The sequence below is a fragment of the Vicia villosa genome, linkage group LG2 (assembly GCF_029867415.1).
Source record: "Vicia villosa cultivar HV-30 ecotype Madison, WI linkage group LG2, Vvil1.0, whole genome shotgun sequence".
NCBI classification, from domain to species: domain Eukaryota; kingdom Viridiplantae; phylum Streptophyta; class Magnoliopsida; order Fabales; family Fabaceae; genus Vicia; species Vicia villosa.
The window spans coordinates 168609283-168628564 of record NC_081181.1 but is presented as its reverse complement, the minus strand read 5'-3'; the positions used below and the strand labels follow the sequence as shown (position 1 = coordinate 168628564).

At 30.7% G+C, this 19282-nt stretch overlaps 3 protein-coding genes across 4 annotated transcripts; 2 read left to right on the top strand and 1 right to left on the bottom strand.

Annotated features, from left to right (window-relative positions):
* The first annotated feature begins 569 nt into the window (after positions 1-569).
* Positions 570-4450, top strand: LOC131652900 (uncharacterized). Its single transcript, XM_058922890.1, has 6 exons — positions 570-920; positions 1063-1185; positions 1399-1605; positions 2974-3055; positions 3824-3888; positions 4024-4450. Exons 1-6 carry the CDS (start codon positions 636-638, stop codon positions 4321-4323), a joined length of 1062 nt encoding a protein of 353 aa, XP_058778873.1. The 5' UTR covers positions 570-635; the 3' UTR covers positions 4324-4450.
* A 2441-nt stretch (positions 4451-6891) lies between these two features.
* LOC131652898 (protein trichome birefringence-like 19) lies at positions 6892-10598 on the bottom strand. Of its 2 annotated transcripts, XM_058922889.1 has the most exons (3): positions 10097-10598; positions 8577-9084; positions 6892-8000 (listed from the first exon to the last, which is right to left on the bottom strand). In XM_058922889.1, the coding sequence occupies exons 2-3, from the start codon at positions 9066-9068 to the stop codon at positions 7188-7190; spliced, it is 1305 nt and encodes a 434-aa protein (XP_058778872.1). In that variant the 5' UTR covers positions 9069-9084; positions 10097-10598; the 3' UTR covers positions 6892-7187. The 2 variants fall into 2 exon arrangements, with proteins under 2 accessions (XP_058778872.1, XP_058778871.1); XM_058922888.1 differs by lacking the exon at positions 10097-10598 and having other exon boundaries at positions 8577-9290.
* Positions 10599-18262: 7664 nt separating this feature from the next.
* LOC131650590 (uncharacterized) lies at positions 18263-19041 on the top strand. The gene is made up of 2 exons (XM_058920293.1): positions 18263-18370; positions 18772-19041. Exons 1-2 carry the CDS (start codon positions 18263-18265, stop codon positions 19039-19041), a joined length of 378 nt encoding a protein of 125 aa, XP_058776276.1.
* Positions 19042-19282: the final 241 nt, after the last annotated feature.

The following is a 19282-nucleotide window of genomic DNA, read 5'->3' as shown; positions in this document are numbered from 1 at the left end:
TTCTGTTTTTCATTTGCGAATTCAGTCCAAAGCAAGAGACTGCCAAGATCCTACGTGGTAGGACAAAGTCAGCACGTAACCTTTATCCTGGGTCAACTTCCCGTGGTTCTAGGAGGAGAAGGACTGATTCTTTTGGGAGGCAGTTGGCCATGTGCTCCTGAATGGGCACGTGGATGAGAAATCTCCAACGACTACGACTGTTTGGATTATTCTTATTGGACCTCTTTGCAACGCGCTGGACTGCGCCCTGCCCGAAGGTGGCCCAGCGTCGGGTCCAATCCATAACCGTTACTAATTTAACAAGTTAGTTTTATATTTCAATTTTAATATCCATTCCATTGATATTTAAGAATATTATTAAAAGAGAAATGCTAGTTGTAATACTTGTATTTAATATTTTAGAAATGAAAATAACATATTTTTTTTAAAGAATAACAAAATTTGTTATATTGAAATTATTGTATTCAATACATTAAAAATAAAAATAAATAATTTATTTAAAAATAAAAATAAATAATTTATTTAAAGAATATTTCAATTAATTTACAAATTAAATCACTATGCCCAAACTGAAAAGAGTGATCACCAACAACAACAAAAAACCAGAAAGAAAGAGAAGCTAATCGAAAACAACAATGGCAGGCTTATTAGCATGGGCAGCAGATGTAGTAGGAGGAGCAGGAGGATCCGAATCAGGTTCCGAAGATTCAATCCCAATCCTCTTCACCGAATCTCAGAAAACCTACGTTCGCGAACTCGATCACAAATCCAATTCTCTCCAACGTTCGATCCAAGATCTCCGCCTTCGATTACCTCCCCCTGATATCTCACAGCGTCTTCCTCATCTTCACGCTCACTCCCTCGCTTCCAATAACGCTCTCGCTCTCCAATTAAACGCTCATTCCTCCACTCGCCATCAGGTTTGGAGAAATTACAATCGTGTCCTTGAATTCAATGCGGTGAAATTGAAAATGCTTGATTACAATAAGTTTTCTTTAATTGGAGATGCATTTGGTTTTAATTCTTATATGAGACTGATTTACTTCTGTTTTACGAGGGCAGGCTCAGCTTAGAGAAGAGACGCTGAAGGAGGAAAATGCTGCTTTCGAGAATGCTATATCCAATTGCGAGGATAAGATCAAGGAAAAATTACAGGAGGCTGAATTACTAAGGAGCAAGTTAGAGGTGGGACTGAGGATTGTTATATGTATTTTGTACTGTGTTATGCTGAATGCTAATATTGTTTGATGTCTCGGTGCGTGCTTGCCATGATATAGACTATAGAGAATGAATGTGATGTTTTATTTGGCAAGGTTTACTTAGTTACGCATTTTGGGAATTGAAGTTCATTGTTTTTTGTGTTTTAATTATTATTGGTTCTTCTGTTTTGGGTTACAGGAAATGGATGAAGCTGAAGAGAAGCTGAAGACCGAAATAGAAAATATGCGTCTGCGAGCTTCTGAAAATGCTGGCCGATCTTGGACGGCCGAGAGTTGGGAGGAAGAAAACAAGGCATATACTAAACCCGGCGTTGATGCAGATGTGGATGGAGAAGATTCAAAATCGGCTATGCTTGACAAATTGGAAGAAAAGAAGAATGAACTGGTTTGTTGTTTCTTTAATCACAGAATTGATTTTTGCGTTCTTAACCTTAACATATTGTTCAATATTGAATGAGTAAGGGTGCATTTAGATAAACAACATAATTAAGTGCATACTCAATATGCTGTTTTAGGGAGTTTAATTAAGTGATTATTCATAAGCTATTCTGAAAAGTTAATTGAAATACTCTGAAAACTATTTATGAACATGTCAGAAGTTATTTTTATCAAGGTACCTTACTAACTAAATGTTTATATTATGAGATAAGAATAAGATCAAATCAAATATCCCTTGAGCACTCAGATGGTGTCGGCGTCAGTCCTGACTCATTTAATTGCTTAATGGTGGAAATTTGACTGCTGTTCTTGAATGCTCATTTTATCTATCAAATAGGTCTCTAAGAAATTCGGAGACTAAATGGATACATTCAACTTCTAGGACTTATTGGCTTATTAGATTAATTTTTTTGAATTGAAGCAAACTCTAGAATTTCTCTTAGACCAGAATCTGAAATACAAATTGGTAAAGACTCAAACATGGGTACTAGGCCCTAAAGTGGCCACTCTCGTTAGGGAATAAGCAACCATTTCTGCTCCTCATCTCCTTTCGAACTGAACCAAGACGTTTGGTTTTAAAACTAAAATATCTTGAGTCTTGACACTTATAAATTTATACCCAAATTCAGATGCGTCTGTTCATTTTAGACTGCCCCACTGTCCATTATTAGTTGGGAATCTTGTTAAAAAATAACAATAAATTTGGCTATCTTTGGCCTAGTTAAGATCTTGCAATAGTCCTAAACCCTCGCCTCCTTTGACGTATACCCAAGGTAAGCTCCAGCTGCTTCAAGCAAGAATAAGATCCCGAGCCTCCCTTCTAAATTTGTCTGATTAGATCTATTTTGACTTTAGAGCAAGGTTCTTAAATTTGATAGTTAACTCATGAAATAGTACTTGTATGAATGAGTCTAGATATCAATTTGGAGTGTACTCGCAGTGAACTAGGGTAAACTCGTAGGAAATTTAAGAGTTTTTTATGTCAGTTTTTTGTATTATAGTTGAGTTGAATTTTTTTATGCATTTATTGTATACAAGTATATATGTCATTTTATACAATTGTAATATGTGGTAAACTTGTATGAGACTACAAGTTGAGTTTATGAGTCGATCTAACATAGACAAAACGAGTCTACTTAAACTCAATTTTGACAAACTTGCTTTAGAGATCTTTGGTGTGATTTCTTCATTTTGAGATTAATATAAAAAATAGAGATTCTTTCAGAACTATTTTGATTACTTCTTTAGAACCAAAACAATAATTTAACTAAGTTGAATAATTGTTGTCACATCAAAATTCCTTATTTATTTTCAGAGTTCAATGGAGGACACTGTAAAGGAGTTGGAAAAGAAATGGGCAGAAGTGCAGGAAAGTGCACTTAAGCAGCCATCCCCAGGTATCTTACTACTATTTTATGGCAATATATATTTTTTGTATATGGAAAACAAAAGATTAAAGATATACACGAGGCACCCATTTTTTTGAAAATGGGACATTTAACACCTTGTCTAATGATTGTCCAGGTATCTAACTGTAGTCACCAATTATGTTGCTTTTAAAATGTAAACAGTCAAATGATATTTATTACAGTTTATCATTCTTATATTATGATTTTTTCCTTTCTAATTTCTAAATTTTTGTTCTTTGGTCTAACAGCTTGATGTCCTTTGTTTGTTTGTTTTGATGCTTGCCCTCTGTTTATTTGTATTGCGATTTTGCTTTAAGTGCTAAGTTTTGTGTACTTTCTTTCTCTATACATAGGCCATGGATCCTCTGGAACATTTGATCGGTCACACTTAGTAAAGATGTCATGAATTTGTTTATTGTAGCAAAAGTTACTAACAGCAATTATTTTATGCTAAATAGTAAATACCCTGTGTTCCTACCTGATTGAGTATTGTTTTGTTTAAGTTCACTCATCGGTTCCATAAAAGTTCAGCATTACACTGTATTAGGGAGACTTTGATCCTCTCCATCTGAGAGTTATTGAATACTATTTTATTCTCTTTTAAAGCTACCTAATATAGTTGGAGATACTTTAGTCATGTTCTATCTCCATACTCTTGCCATTTTTCTTGTGTTAATTTTGCCACTAATTTTGCACCCTTAAGCTTCACATTGCAAGTACTATTTTATTTTAAAACATTATTGACTTGCTCTGCAGCACAAAGAGAGAAAACATTGGATAAACAACTTCATGGTTTACTTGAGCAACTAGCAGTTAAACAGGTGCTTCCCATACTTCATATTTTTTGATACATGATACTGTTTGTGTTAAAAAAATCAGTTTAGTCTATCTTTCTTCATGGCATTTTTTTTTTTGGCAATGGTTGAATAATAACAATCTTCCTTTCATGCTTTCAGACACAGGCTGAGGGTTTACTTGGTGAAATTCACGTGAAAGAGATGGAGCTGGAAAGATTGAATGGACAATGGCGGCAACTGCAAAACAACAACTCAGAGGCAAACAATGCTAGGAGTCGTTATGTTAGAGGCTCCTCTGATAAGGTACAAAGTTTGTCGGATTATGATGGTCCTCAGAGGCTTCCTTACCATTCTGCAGGTAGAACCGAAAGCCAGCAGAGGCTTATGCTACTTAGGTCGGCATTTGTGCTTTATATTTTAGCCTTAAACGTAATTGTATTTATCAGGATATCATTTTGACCAAAGTTCAGATCATATGTTACTTTTTAATATGCATAACTGAACTATTTTTGTACTTATTGAATACTTTGTGTATATATATAACAAGGAGTTTGTGCAGAAATTAACTCATTAACGCATTGACCAATGTTTCATCTGTTTTTACTGTGTATAATTACAGCTAAAGAAAAGGTAAGACTGAGAAAAAAATGTTGAATACACAAAAGATTAGATGATATGATAGCTGTTGAAATTGTGAGAATTTAGATAAAAGAAAGAGAGAAAATAATAAGAACCTTGAACATTATTGATACTGACTTGATAACAAAAGACTAAACACTAATTCCATATGAACACATACTCAATCCTAAATAAATAGGAGATAAAAAACAAATAATAATAATAATAATGATAATAATAATAATAATAATAATAATAATAATAATAATAATAATAATAATAATAATAATAATAATAAAAGAACATTAAATATAATCTTAAGAGCTACTTTAATATACTCTAAGATGATAAACCGATTCTAGGAAATAACTTACGATACTCAAATATATATAAGATATTATAAGGTATTTTATGTAGTATTTTAACAATCTCACTCAAGTTAAAACTTACGCAGCTTTAAATTTGTTACAAATATACGTTATAAAAGAGAAAATATAACAACCAAGGCAGCAATATGAAGAACCAATGAATGCCAAAATAGACAGAAGGTTAACCACTTAATAGAAGCAACAATAAATCGAGCAAAACAACAAAGCACAAGACGGCAAGCCACAAAAAACCAAATAGGATAGTGGAAACTTAAGTCCTAAAAGTTAAACCTAGCCTAAACAGGAAGAGATACTGGAGATCACAACAGGACAAACATCGTCAAAACCAGGCGAGGTAAGGGGGTTTGGATTATCTCCAGTGAGAAATTCACTGGATGGAATAAAGTGAAAATCCAAACCATTGAATAATTTTAAACTATTTTTATAATATTTAATTGAAAAAAAAATAAAGGAATCAGATTTCACTGCACAGGAATGTGACCGGAGAGAATCTGATCCTGAGATAAGGGGCTTTTTGCACTGAAGCCTAAGTACTCGTGGTCCAAAACACGACAATTGTAGAATATTGACAGGAATGCGACTCAGCAGAAAAAAGACTGGCGTGTGAGCGTGTGTAGAGACTTTTCTGGGGCAGAAGATTTCGGGATTGCGCAGATTAGGAGATTCTGCATGTGATGAAGGTAGTTTTGCTGGAATTTTTTCCAGTGGTTGCAAATGGCAGTGGCATGGACAACGGTGGTGTATGGAGGTTATAGCATCCAAAAAATAAGGTTGTGCCAGAAAAGAGGAACCTACTATTATATTCCTAAAAATAGTCCCAAATTTTCAGAAACACAGCAGGCAAAATGTTGACAGATCAAGAGCGGGATCAAACCCTGCTCTAGATACCGTGTCGAATTCGTGAGATTTTAGATCAAAGGAAGAAGGAAAATAGTAAGAATCTTGAACATCATTGATATTTACTTGATATAATATAAAAGATAGTATAAGATATTTTATAGTATTCTATTTTCTAACAATATCTATATTAAACTCTGAGTTACTTTGATTTTGCTGTTGTGAGAGATGGTGTTTCATAAAGATGCAACTAGTTCAAGTTATTTTTGTTCTGTGATTTCTGTGTTAAGTGATTTTCACTATTAAGTCTATTGCTTGAAGTAATTTGGGTTCCTTCAAGTTGCAAATTTCTTGAAACTTGTATACTTTCTCCTCTTCCTAGTATTGTTGAAAGAATATTTTGACATATTGACTAGAACTTTATGCATTTACAATTTGACAGTATATAACTTTTTGTTGCAGAGTCATCTTAATCAGATAGTTTTACACACTAAGTATATAATGCTTATTTAAGTTTTGAGATTCATAATTTGACAGCAAGGTTGATGTTAATAGGGAAAATCATATAAAAGTATATATCATGATTTTGGTTGATGATATCATTGACAATTTCATGAATTGACAGAAAGCTACACCTATGCTTAGTCTCAAAGCTCAAGTCAGTATCATTATCCAGGCACATGAAATTGCTTGCTACCATACGTCAATATGTATTGCTTAGAGATTTAGAAATCACTATTTTCTTATCCTTATTTGTCTTTTTTTCAAAAGGTATTTGATTATTCTAGAAATCACTTTTTATTTTTATTTTTATGACAAATAGGACTTTTTAATTGCTTGCATGAATTTATATATTCTGATTAAGCCTTTGGCTTTGATCAAATTACCCTTTAATAACTTCATATCCAAGACAAATGTGATTTAATTCAAAGCTTTTTTAATAAGTTACACTATGAAATGTATACAAGAAAGATTGAAAAATATCAGAAATCAGATTAAAGCAAGTTAAAGTCAAATCATATGAAGCATTAAAATGTGTGTTTGACAATTGATTCTTAAGGCAAAATGGAACTAGCCAATGTTTCTTAATACCGTTGAGCTTCTTGGGATTGAGTAATGACCAATTTGATAATCAAGACATTCCACTAAATATATTACAAAAATTCACAAATCACTTTGCATATACTTTATACACTCTGCATGTTATTATCTATATAGTAAATAAATACATTCATCAATCTCTTACACCATTTCCCCTACCCTTTAGTAAATTACAATAAATCAAACCAGAGTTCATGAGCTTGAATTTAGCATTGAGATTGCAGTAACATTAAAACTCTAGAGGAAGAACTTTGGCACTCATTATGATCTTATGTGCTTTGAAGAATTAGACTCTTCAGTTGAATACGGAGAATAATTGATTTACAAAATAAAATCCTCAAAAAATAAATACTCTGCCTAACAAGGTAAATCTTATGCTCAAACAACACTCTCTATCTTTGAACTATAAGATGAGTGAGTTTCTGTATTCAGCATATATAGCAAAAACTCATTCCATGTGTCAACAGGTCCAGGCAAGCACCAATGAACACAATCATTGTAATATGTAACATTTGTGTCCTTAGAATGTCCATAATTATTAGGGTGTCCATCAGGTCTCAATAACATAATTTCAGTTGTATTTAGCATCAAAAACTTCAATCCCTTATTTGATGCTTCCTCTTGTGCTACTTTAAATTCATTCACTTGGGTCAAGTATGTCTGTAGAGTGTAACCATCTAACTTCATTTCTTCCTTGCTAAATGGCTTTGTCCTCACACAATTCCCTCCTTTGTTCCAATCTCCATTCTCAAAATGTGATGGAGAAAATGTCCTAAAAAATGTCACACCCTTGAAATTTTCAAGACTTGTTAAGGTTCTAAATGCTGTCCTAAATGCCATTTTGTAACCATAGTAGTGAGCAAGATCTGTTACATTCTCTATTCCACATCTGTTGCATCCAACAAGTTGACCTTTTTCATAGTACATTAAAGGTCTAAAAAACCAATGCCCTGCTGAGATTATTACTATGTCAAAGTTTTCAACTTGACTTGACCATGCTTCATCAACCTCATCTACATGTATTTTCATGATGCTGTTGTATGAATGGCCTTTTTTATCAGCATCACCTGATCTCACAAAATATGGTGACCATAGATTTCCAAGGGTGAAATTGTAATCCGGAAAGAAATACCGTCTGAAATATATGACATCTGAATTGTATTTATGAGAAACGTCTTCCGGTTCAGACACCTAAACAAGAGAAAAATACACATAAGCATATTTGGTTTTGCACTAACAAAAATTGATTTGAATGAACTGATTCTGATAAAAAATAGTTGTATTTGTAAAATGATTTATATTTAGATACGTTAACGTAAAAACGAGTTCCACAATGAATCAAAGACAAAAAAAAAATACAATATAGCCAAAAGTTCAAAATTTTAGTTTCAAGTTAGAATCAATCCTATTCAAAAATATTCAAACATGTCAAAATCGTTCTACACCGCAAGAATCAACATGTCTCATCAACAAAATTGTGTCAAGAAAACAAGGATAGAAACATGGTTTTAAATCGTGACGGTTGCAATCCTAGATACTACAGAGAATCACAATCAAATACGGCCGTGACCATCACACTTCAGTCACAAAGACATAAAAAACCGTGATGTCACGGCTCAGGCCGCGGTTGCAGACCTGTTGTTATAGAATCTTGTATAGTAATCTAAACCACTTGTTTATAGGCTTATAATACTATGTTATGAACCTACTCTCCAAAAAATTTAGCTCCTATGAAAAAGACAAAACAAAGTGTGAATGATTACTTACTTGACTTAGGAGGCACAACAAAGATTGCAACTGGTTTCTTCCAACAGAATCTCCAACAAAAACCATTTTCTTACCACTAACAAGCTCTAAGAATTGAGTTGCATTAAAGAGCGGAAGCTCGCATTCATTCGGCTTCCATCTCCAATGAAGATACTCTTCATCAGGTCTACCGAATTTCATGCAGTTTTGTTCATCTATCATCCATTTGCATGTTCCATTATTGTAATAAGGTTCCTCAGAATAAGGAATCCAGTTACCAGAAAAAATGTCACATCCTTTTGTTTCTGTTCTGTTGTTCATCATGTTTCTGACAGAAGACACGTTCGGAGATGACGACGATGATGATGATGATGGTGATGATTCTTCTGTGTTTCTCATGAGAATAAGAGGAAACATGATGAGTAGAAGAGTGAAAGGTATGAGAAAAGCACTTTTGGTTGTTTTTCTTGCTGTGTACTTTCCATTGAGAATCTCATTGCTTTGAAACTTCATGGTTGAGATAAGTATTCTGAAATAAAAAACTTTGATGAAACAGTTTATATAAATGTAAGTAACTTTTTAGTCTGCTTTTAGCTTTTCTCTTTAAGTTAGTTTCAAGCTAAACTTTCTTAAAGTGCTCAATATTAAAGCTAAATCAACATCATTATTTCATCATATGAAAAAGTTTTTATTCATATTTCAAAATTCTATTAAAAGTGACAAAAGCAAAAAAACAAGAGTCCTATTTTGTTTGACCCTTTATGGCTGCAAGCCAATTCATAAAAAAACTAAATATGATAAAAAATACAAAAGGGTAAATTATTGATTTAAACTCAAGCAGAGGGAATCAAATTTTGAATGGTTCACTTTTGCACTCTTTGTTTAGTAGGATTTGTCAGTTCCTTTTTGAAAAAACATATAAACTAAAGGAAGTAACTAAGATTGGTAAGATTTGTTAATGTACTTTTTGTGTGTAAACAATCATGTAAGTAGGTAGGTTTAATGCTATTACCCCTCCTCATGCCACAATCTTGGTTGCGACTTTTCCTTTTGTTTTTGGTCTTAACTCTCCGGTTCTTAGAGGAAGAGAATTTCGGTAATCAGAAAGTAGGTTGAGAGGTAAAATATAATTTGACCAGTGATAGTTTTAGTCAAATTTCAAATTCAAGTTAAACTTTTCGATTCTCAGAGGAAGAGAATCCTGATAATCTGAAATTTGGTCGAGAGGTAAGTAAAATCTTACTAGTGATAGTTCTAGTTAGAATTCGAACTTGGGTTTAACTCTCTGATTTTCAGAGGAAGAGAATTATGGTAATTTGAAATCAGGTCGAGAGGTAAATAAAATCTGACCAGTGACGATTCTAGTCAAAATTCAAACTCTAGTTTAACTATTTGGTTTTCAAGAAAAAAAGATCTTGATAATTTAAAATTTGGTCGAGAGGTAAATAAATTCTTACTATTGTTTCTGATCTTAACTTTCTAATTCTCAGGAGAGGACTCTGGTAATATTGAATTCGGTCGAGGGATAAATAAAGTCTTACCAGTGATTGTTCTAGTCAGAATTTGAACTCAATTTCGCTCCAATCGATTTATCATTATCCGAAACTCATTAGCCAATTGAATCAAGCCACTTGGTTGAAACTAGTATAAATAAGTGATAAACCATGTTACACTAAATTGGTATGCATAGTTTATTTATCAAAGAAAAAGCAATATGCTATGAAGTCAAATGAAGAGCAAAGAAAGGAAAGCATATAAAAGCTTAGGCTTGAAGGACAAGAGCAAAAAATCAGCACTGACATATATGTTTTTGTCTCCTTTATTCCTGTTTTTTATGTTCTTCCCTTTTACTACTATTCTTGAACAATTATTATCTAATTCTCATGAACATGTATTGTCACATAATACACAACTGTAAAAATCAATGATTGTGTAACACCAATGAAATATAAACAAAATAGTATTGTCTTTGGTATCTTATGCTACATATGATTTTTAAATTGATTAATCATTGTTGTAACATAACATGGGCTTTTAGAAAGAAAGAAAAGTATATTTTTTGCTTAAGAAAATCAATTACATGAAGGAATTATTTGTGCTTTTTTGTACCATTGTGACTTTATGATTGTTCATAGCAAATGCACAAGTGGTGGTGGTTAAGGGTGTAAGAATATTGCTGACACATATTTGAGTTTCTGTTTGTACTTTAGTCCATTATTTAATACATAAAAGCATATAATAAAAAAGAAGCTTAAAATAGATAAGTTCTAGAGATGTATTGTAGGACCAATGATGTTAAATTTCTTTTTGGAAATTTGGACCATAGGGTTGCTTGGTTGGTCCCTATGAAAGAATGTTACCTGAAGTTGGCATAGTTTGGAGGGAAGTGGTGGGTAAGGGAATATTATATTAGTTGGTAAGAGAGAAACATCAAAAAGCCAACAAATAATTAACTTTTAACAAATTTTTTGTCTTCATTTATTAAGTAAATTATGAGTTTTTCTTAACTATATTATAAGGAAAGTGATGAGTGATTAATTTTTTGTTTGATTAGAAATTAGAAGTTAAAGATAAGGTGGTAGAATTGTGCCTTGTTTCGGTGAAGCAGGACTTTGTACTTCTGAAGCGATGAAGTATGGAAGGATATATTCTCTCCGGTCTCAAATATAAGCAAATTTGCAAAAAAGTTCACCTTTTAAGGAGAATGTCTCAATGCATTTAATTCTTACTCTCTTTCTAATTCTACCCCTATTTTTTGCTTTGAAAATTGTTGCAAACATTTAAAATGTAAAAAATTGTAGGGGTATAGTTAGAATAATGACATTGAATGTAATAAATATTGATTTTTTTCTTATATTTAAGACCATACAATTATTATTATTTTTTGCTTATATTTGAGACCGGAGGGAATACAAGTTTAGCACTCATGCGTTAAAGTTAATGAAAAAAATCTTATATAGTGCAAATGAGAATGAATTTAAATATCTAAATTAACATATTTTACCCGTTAGAACAGTTCACGTGTAATGCAGATAAATGTTTAATTGAATTGTATGGTGATTATTTAAGGACGCATTTGACTGCTTTTGACCAAACGAAGATGTATATGTTCAGTGTATCTTTTGACTCGAGTATCATTTTTGGACCTTTTGTCATGGGCCTTACAATTGGCCCAGAACAATTTTCTTTCGAGAATTAGATTGACAATTTTAATGGGATTTATCTTTTCTTTTGCTGATATAATGAAAGTTTAAATAAATTGAATATCAGAAGCTTAGGAAGAACTTTAAAATTTATAAAATATTTATCAAAGAAATCTTATATTAGTAATGAGAATTAAATTAACAATCTTTGGATATATGAACCAACATGTTATTAATTGAACTAATCTTACTTGAGAATTTTTTGCGTGATTTGCATTTAACTACGCTTTACTCATGCAAATTTAATAGTATTATTATTTGATTTGAATTTGATTGTGTATCTTATTGCATTATAACACATTGAAAATTTCAACAAATTAGTTCAAACTTGTTTTCACAAAATATAATGTAGGTATTATTTGATGTCATTCATTAATTATTGAAGTATCCATTAGGCCTACTTGTGTAATACTACAGTAAAACAGATGATATTAATGATAAATTTAATAATACGACAAAAAACAATAATGAGTCTAATATAATAAGTAAGAAAATTTATACAGTAAGTGTCTAAATAATACCAAAAAAAAACAATAATTTTTATAATAATATTAATTTTTGTAATTAATAATAATAATAATATTATTATTATTATTATTATTATTAATGATAATTTTAAATCCTTCAACTGATAAATATTGAATAAACAATATTTATATAATTGAGTAATTTTAATCTCACGAATACTCTATATCCAATATTTCAAGATTAATTTTACTGATTTACTTTAAAAGTTAATTTAATTATATAAATATTTAGAAGTTAAGCATCTTTAGGTTGTCTTAATCACTAATAATTTGATATGGTATAATCACTTTTTAGATGAAGTTTGATATTGGATTATGGAATCATATTCTAGGATTAACATTTAAACAAACTTGTCTGCTTTGTGGGACACTCAAAGTGTTCGATGACAGCAAGAAATGTCCAAAGCTTGGTGGGTAAGACATCGGTTTTCTATATAATATAATTAGTTTATAGATAAGAGCAATCTAATAGAACCTTGAATTTAAGCTTCAAATAATTGTATATTTGATAACAATAATTTTAGCACTCATAATCAGATAATAACGTCAATAGAGTACAGCTGGCCACATTACTTCCAGTTAATATATGCTGGAAAAAAAAATCAAATTTAACTTAATGCATATTGTTGACAATATAGAAAAATTTAACATGTTTTTTTATGAATTTATCTGAATATAAATTATTTTACTTTTTAACTCATTTAAAGAGAATCAATTTAAGGTAATCAATTTGCTAAAAATTTATTTTTTATCGCATTTTCAAAAATACAGATAATTTGTGTCGTTCTGTCTATTGAAATATTTATTATTGATTTAGTTCTACAAATTATTTTTGGTACGGTGAGACTTTATTTCAAGAAAAATCAGATTTCTTATCTTAGAGTATACCGACATGCATGGTCCCTCTCACACCTCACACTTAAAACAAGAAATCTCAATTTTTTTTCGATAAATAATTGACAATGACTATTTAATCTCTAATGAAATCAACAATAATTATAAACGTCATGCTGTGTATTGTTGACCGTCAAACTTAGTGACTGAATAAATGGTACTACTCTATAGTACTAAGATACATGAATCCAAAAAATAGTAAATTTTCTTTACCTGAAGGAGTAATAAATATATTTTTATTTATACACATTAAACTAAAATGATTTTTTAAAAGATCAAATTTTAAATATATTTTATTCTTAAAATATGAAAATAATATTAATTACCAATATAAAATTGACTAAACACATGTATATGCTCGAATATTAATTTGATAACTTTGTCTATCTTAGACCAGAGTTACCAAATTGAATCTCGAGCGATCAACTTTTTGCCACATTCACACTGTTAAGATAATAAGAACTCTTTGATCTTGAATAAGTGGTTCAGAAAAACTAGATTTGATTTATTCAAAATTAACAACTTTGAATCAGAATTGTTCGATCTTGATTAGACGGTCTGACACACTTGAATGCGTGCATATGTGACTTTTTTACCGAAGGGGATTTGGGTCCCAGAGTTACATTATTTATTATGAGTAATAATGTATAAAAGTTTGTTATTTATTGTCGATTTAAAAGGTATTGTTTGCTATGAGTTTTTTTTTTATAATTTATTTATTTATTTATTGGTTTTCACGATCGATATAGTTTGATTTGAAAGTCAGTTCTGACATGAAGTGATTTTAACCCTCTCTCAATCGTAGTTGTGGGATCGAATCGTGGTCCTATTTATAAAATTTAGCATAATTGATTTCTTTATTATAATGATGTGTGTCTCCTTCCCTAATGAAAAGCAATCTACTATTTACCCATTACTATTCAATTGACCAATTTACCTAATTTACCTTTTCATCCAAAAAAAACTTACACTACAAAAAGGACAATTTCGTAACCTACTTAAACCATCTTTTCATTATAAACTACCCATAAAGTCTTTTGATCAACTACAATATTTCACCTTTCCCACTTCTCTACGGCCATGTGTTCTCATTTTATTGACTGGTTTATTTAAAAATCATTTTAATTATGTTAAAATGATTTTTTTTAAATAATTGGTGAATTTTTTATTTTTAAACCAATTAAAAAGAGTTGTGATTATATATATTTATATTAATTATGTTGAAATATATTTTTAGCTCTTACTTTTAAAATAATAAAGTTTTGATCATCTATTTAAATAATACCGTATTTAACTATGTATATTCTCCATTTTTCACTTTTCTTCTTAATTTTTGAATCTCTTCATATTTATTCTCATTTTTATAGAGAGCACCAATATTTCATGATTTTTTTATATATGAGATCTAAAATGTTATTAAATTAATTAATCATATTTAAATTTACTTTTCAATTATTTATATATAATATTTAAATAATTTTTCCTTTGGATTCAAGTAAAAAAACATTCATATATATTACTTTAAAATAAGAGCAATATAATTTTCAAGCACTACTAGAGTTTAATTTTCAAGCACTACAAATATATAAAGTTTTATGTGTTAGTTTATTATTATCAATTATGTGTGCCCCATAGAAGTATAAAATTCAAATGTTTTTAATGATAGAAGTGTTTTTAGAATTGTATTTTATCTCATTGAATAATACTATATAGTCATTCACACAACTTTTTTATGTTACAGGTCACTATCAAATTATTATCTTTATTTAAAGACAAAATTACTATTTTCAAATACACTTAAATCTATATGATTATTGTTCAACTTACTATATGATTATTTTTAAATTTTGCACTTACATTTTTTATAATATTATGAAGTTAATATTCTATCAAAATTTATATTTTTTTCATGTCTAATTAATTTACATAATAATTAATAAAATTGCTCATAGTGACATTTAATATTGATTTTTATATCATTCAAAATATACTACATCAAATAGACATGTACCCGTGCGTCAGCACGAGTCTCTTACTAGTAAAAAGAATAAAATTTCATGTTTTAGTTTTTGAGACCGAGCTTTTAAGATTACTCAATCACTTAAATGCTATGATTGCATGTATATTAGATATTCGTCCAAAGTAAATTGGATTTAGTTTTGAGTTAGCTTTGAATACATGGGTCATTGGAAGTGATTTGATGATGCATCATTTGCCAGGGTTCGAATCCAGCCTAAATGATTTTAAGTGAAATACGAGAATGTACATGGTCCTTAGTGTAAATCTTTTGGGACGAAATATTATAGGAGAGAATGTATACAATTTTTCAAATATGAGATAAATAGTAGTAATATGTTTTAGGAGAGAGTCCAAAGAGTACACCATCTCAAATTTTTTATTTAGAAAAAAAAAATGAAAAGTACACACCTTTGAAATACTAAAAGGTAGAGGAAGGTCCATTGCTCCAAGTCCAAGTTAGATATGGCTTCACTTCAAGGAAAGTCAAATACTTTTGACAAACATATTTTGTTCCAACTTTTTACATTTCACGCTATGTTATATACTTTGAAACATGTAATTTTAATCCATAGCTTATAAAACACACCTTGGCATGTTCTTGGCTTATCTATCACAAAAGTTACCAAAGAGATTCACCTAAATGCTTTAATGGAAAACGTATATATTAAGATAATAACATTAATGTATCTATAATAATAGTACTTTATAAAAGTAGCATCGAATAACTTTTGCTATTCGAGGTGCATTATACATTGTTACAAGAATATTAATTGGTTGGTTTAAGTTATCTATCTTACATTAATGGTCAAATTAAGTACATTGAAAATTTGATTCAAATACAATGGAGTAGATAAGTGTCTTATATCATTAATCAACTCAATCATAGACACCACAACTAATACTATAAACTTTTACATACAAGGAGCCTATATCAATTACTCAAATTGTTAAACTAAAATTCTTAATTCATAAATAATTATGAAGTTATCATTCACTTAAATAGTTAAAAATCAATTTAAGAGATTAATTATTTGTTTTAATATTTTATTTCATTATTATTTTTACTTGTTCAATTCTAACTTTTTTATAAAACTTTTTATGTATTTTTTTCTCTTTTCAATTTTTAAATTTTTATTTCAACTTTAAGTCTCAATTTTTTCTTTCAATTTTCCTTTTAAAATTAAAATGATCTTTCAATCTAATTTATATTTCACTTTCACTTTCTCTATCAATATTTTATTTCAATTTATCTATTATATTTAGTTTTTTCATTTTTTTTATTTTGATTAGAGAATGTTCAATACATTAGAGCTGTCAAAATAGGCCGGCCCGCCCGGCCCAAAAAATTATAGGGTTTGGACTTTCAAATTAGAGCCCATATTTTTAAGGGCTTTTTTTAGCCCAGCCCTAAAAAATCTGCGGCCCATTAGAGCTAGCCCATATGGGCCATGGGTAGCCCATTAGGCCCGCACAACTATAAATTTTAAAAAATTATATTAATTCTTATATTGTGTTACTCCAAAATAAAACATTGATTTTTCTCACTTCACTAAATTTTGTTTCTATTATATTCAATCTTTCTCTTCTAAATATTATACATTAATATAATCAACATTATTTCCTCGTATTCCATTAGTTTCTCTTATATTAAATATTTGAGTATTATTTTCTACAATTTAAACATGTATTGTATTTAAAAACACATTATAGTATTTACAAAAGATAATATAGTACTTAAAAATGTATTATGTTTAAAATAATATAATTTTTATTTTATTTATAATAAATATTATGGATTTTTTTATTTTAATTTTTTTTATAAAAAAAAAAGCTTGTTTAGGGTCGGATAGTCCGAAGTCCATCTAGGGCCGGGCTCGGATAGTAATTTTGAGGCTCATATTACAATAGGGCGTTTTTGGCTCAGCCCTAAAAAGCCCAGGCCCATCAGAACCGGCCCTAAATGGGCCGGATAGCCCATTTTGACAGCTCTACACTACATTATCAAAATTATAAAAAAAACTTATGTTGTTGTGCACGGTTTCTTTCGAAATCAAAACAAAGTAAAATTGGACCAACAACTTTAGGTTCATTGATTTGGTTTATCCAAACCGGTTCTAGCACCACAGAGAAATCACTTAAAACATACACTCAATAATAATTAAAATCTAAAAAATAGACATATATCTATATTAAGAAAGCACTGAATTTGAAAGTGAAGTTACACTATCGTATGTTATTGCATGTGTTTTAATGTTTTTGTCAATTTGATATAGATGTTTTTAGTAATTATGTATTTGTAATTTGATTATATTATCACGTGCTTGTACTTTATTATGTTTTATACTTCATTTGTAATTGCTATTGAGATATTATTAAGATTTGTTGAAATATTATTGAGATTGATATTATTAATATAATATAATATCAAATCAAATCTAATAATATTAAATATAATATAAGTTGTGTAAGTCAAAGTCCAATCCGGGTTGTATATAAATAGTCATAGTTTGTATCATTATTTGTACAATTCAATTCATTAATATAATCCTTATTTTCTTATTCTCTCTCTCTCTCTCCCCTCACTAAAAGTGCCTCACGCACTAACAAATTGGTATTCAGAGCTTCCGGTTGTTGTTCTTGAGAACTTCACGTCAGAGATTGTGTTTCCAGGGGAAGTGAATCAATCACTGCAAAGATGAATGGTACTAATGACATTCTGATTTCTCTTCCAATGCTTGACAGCAAAAATTGGATCCGATGGAGAAAACAAATGCAATCTCTGTTTGGCTTTCATGAAATCCTAGAAGTGGTTACTAATGGAGTTTCTGTACTGGCTACAAATGCATCCGAGGCGCAAAAAACAGTCCACGCCGAAGCCAAGAAGAAGGATTGCAAGGTTGCGTATTGCATTCAAAGGGAAGTTGATTATGCAAATTTTGATAGAATCTCTCCTGCTGAATCACCGAAGGAGGCATAGGATATTCTTGTCAAATATTATGAAGGAGGTGAGAAAGTCAAGGTTGTCAAATTGCAGACCTTGCGTCGACAATATGAATTGTTATCGATGGAAGAAGACGAAAAGGTTGCAAAGTATGTGTCGAAGGTGCATAAACTCGTCCATTTCATGAAGGATTATGGTGAAACCCTAACTGATAAGATGATAGTTGAGAAGGTAATGCGTACATTGACCTCTCAGTTTGATCACGTTATCGTAGCTATTCAAGAATCCAATCTACTTGAAACCCTAAAATTGGAAGATTTGGTTGGTTCGTTGGAGGCGCATGAGATTAGGATTGTCGAAAGGAAAGGAGTTTAAGATTCGATACAAGCTTTACAGGGTCAATCATGGAAACAGAATGGTGGTTCCAACAAATTCAAAGGCAAATTATACAAGTTTCAGGGCAAGAAGCCTTGGTCGAACTCTCACAAGCAGCAAGTCGAAGATAGATCTTCTGAATCCTCGAAAGGAGGAGGTGGAAACTATTGAAAGGAAAAAATGACAAGAAAGGTAAAGGTGTGCGGTGCTATCACTGTGAGAAGTGGGGTCACTTGTCTAAACATTGTTGATACAAGAAAGACAATGGATTGACAAAACGTAAAGACGAAGGAGCGAACCTTGCACGCCAAGATTCAGATGACTCTGAAGGTATGGTGGTTATGGTTGCAGTTGTAGATAACCATGTAGAATCCAAGATCTGGTTCCTCGATTTAGGCTGCTCGAATCATATGACTGGTCAAAAGGTGTGGTTGACAAATTTCGACAAATCGAAGAAGAGCAAGGTAAAACTTGCTGATAATAGTTCGTTGCAAGCAAAAGGTATTGGCAACATAGTTTTCACATGAGTAATGGAGGGAAAGCTATGATCAAAGATGTGCTATATGTACCTGGTATAAAGTGAAACCTGCTAAGTATTGGATAACTAGTCGAAAAAGGTTTCTCAGTTGTCATGAAAGATGGAGTTTTAAAATTGTCCGACACCCAGAACAATTTGGTCTTGAAATCTCCTCTGTCGAAGAACACGATGTTTAAGACCATGATCAGTTTGACTGAAGTACAATGTCTAAAAATTGTTGTCGACCCCAA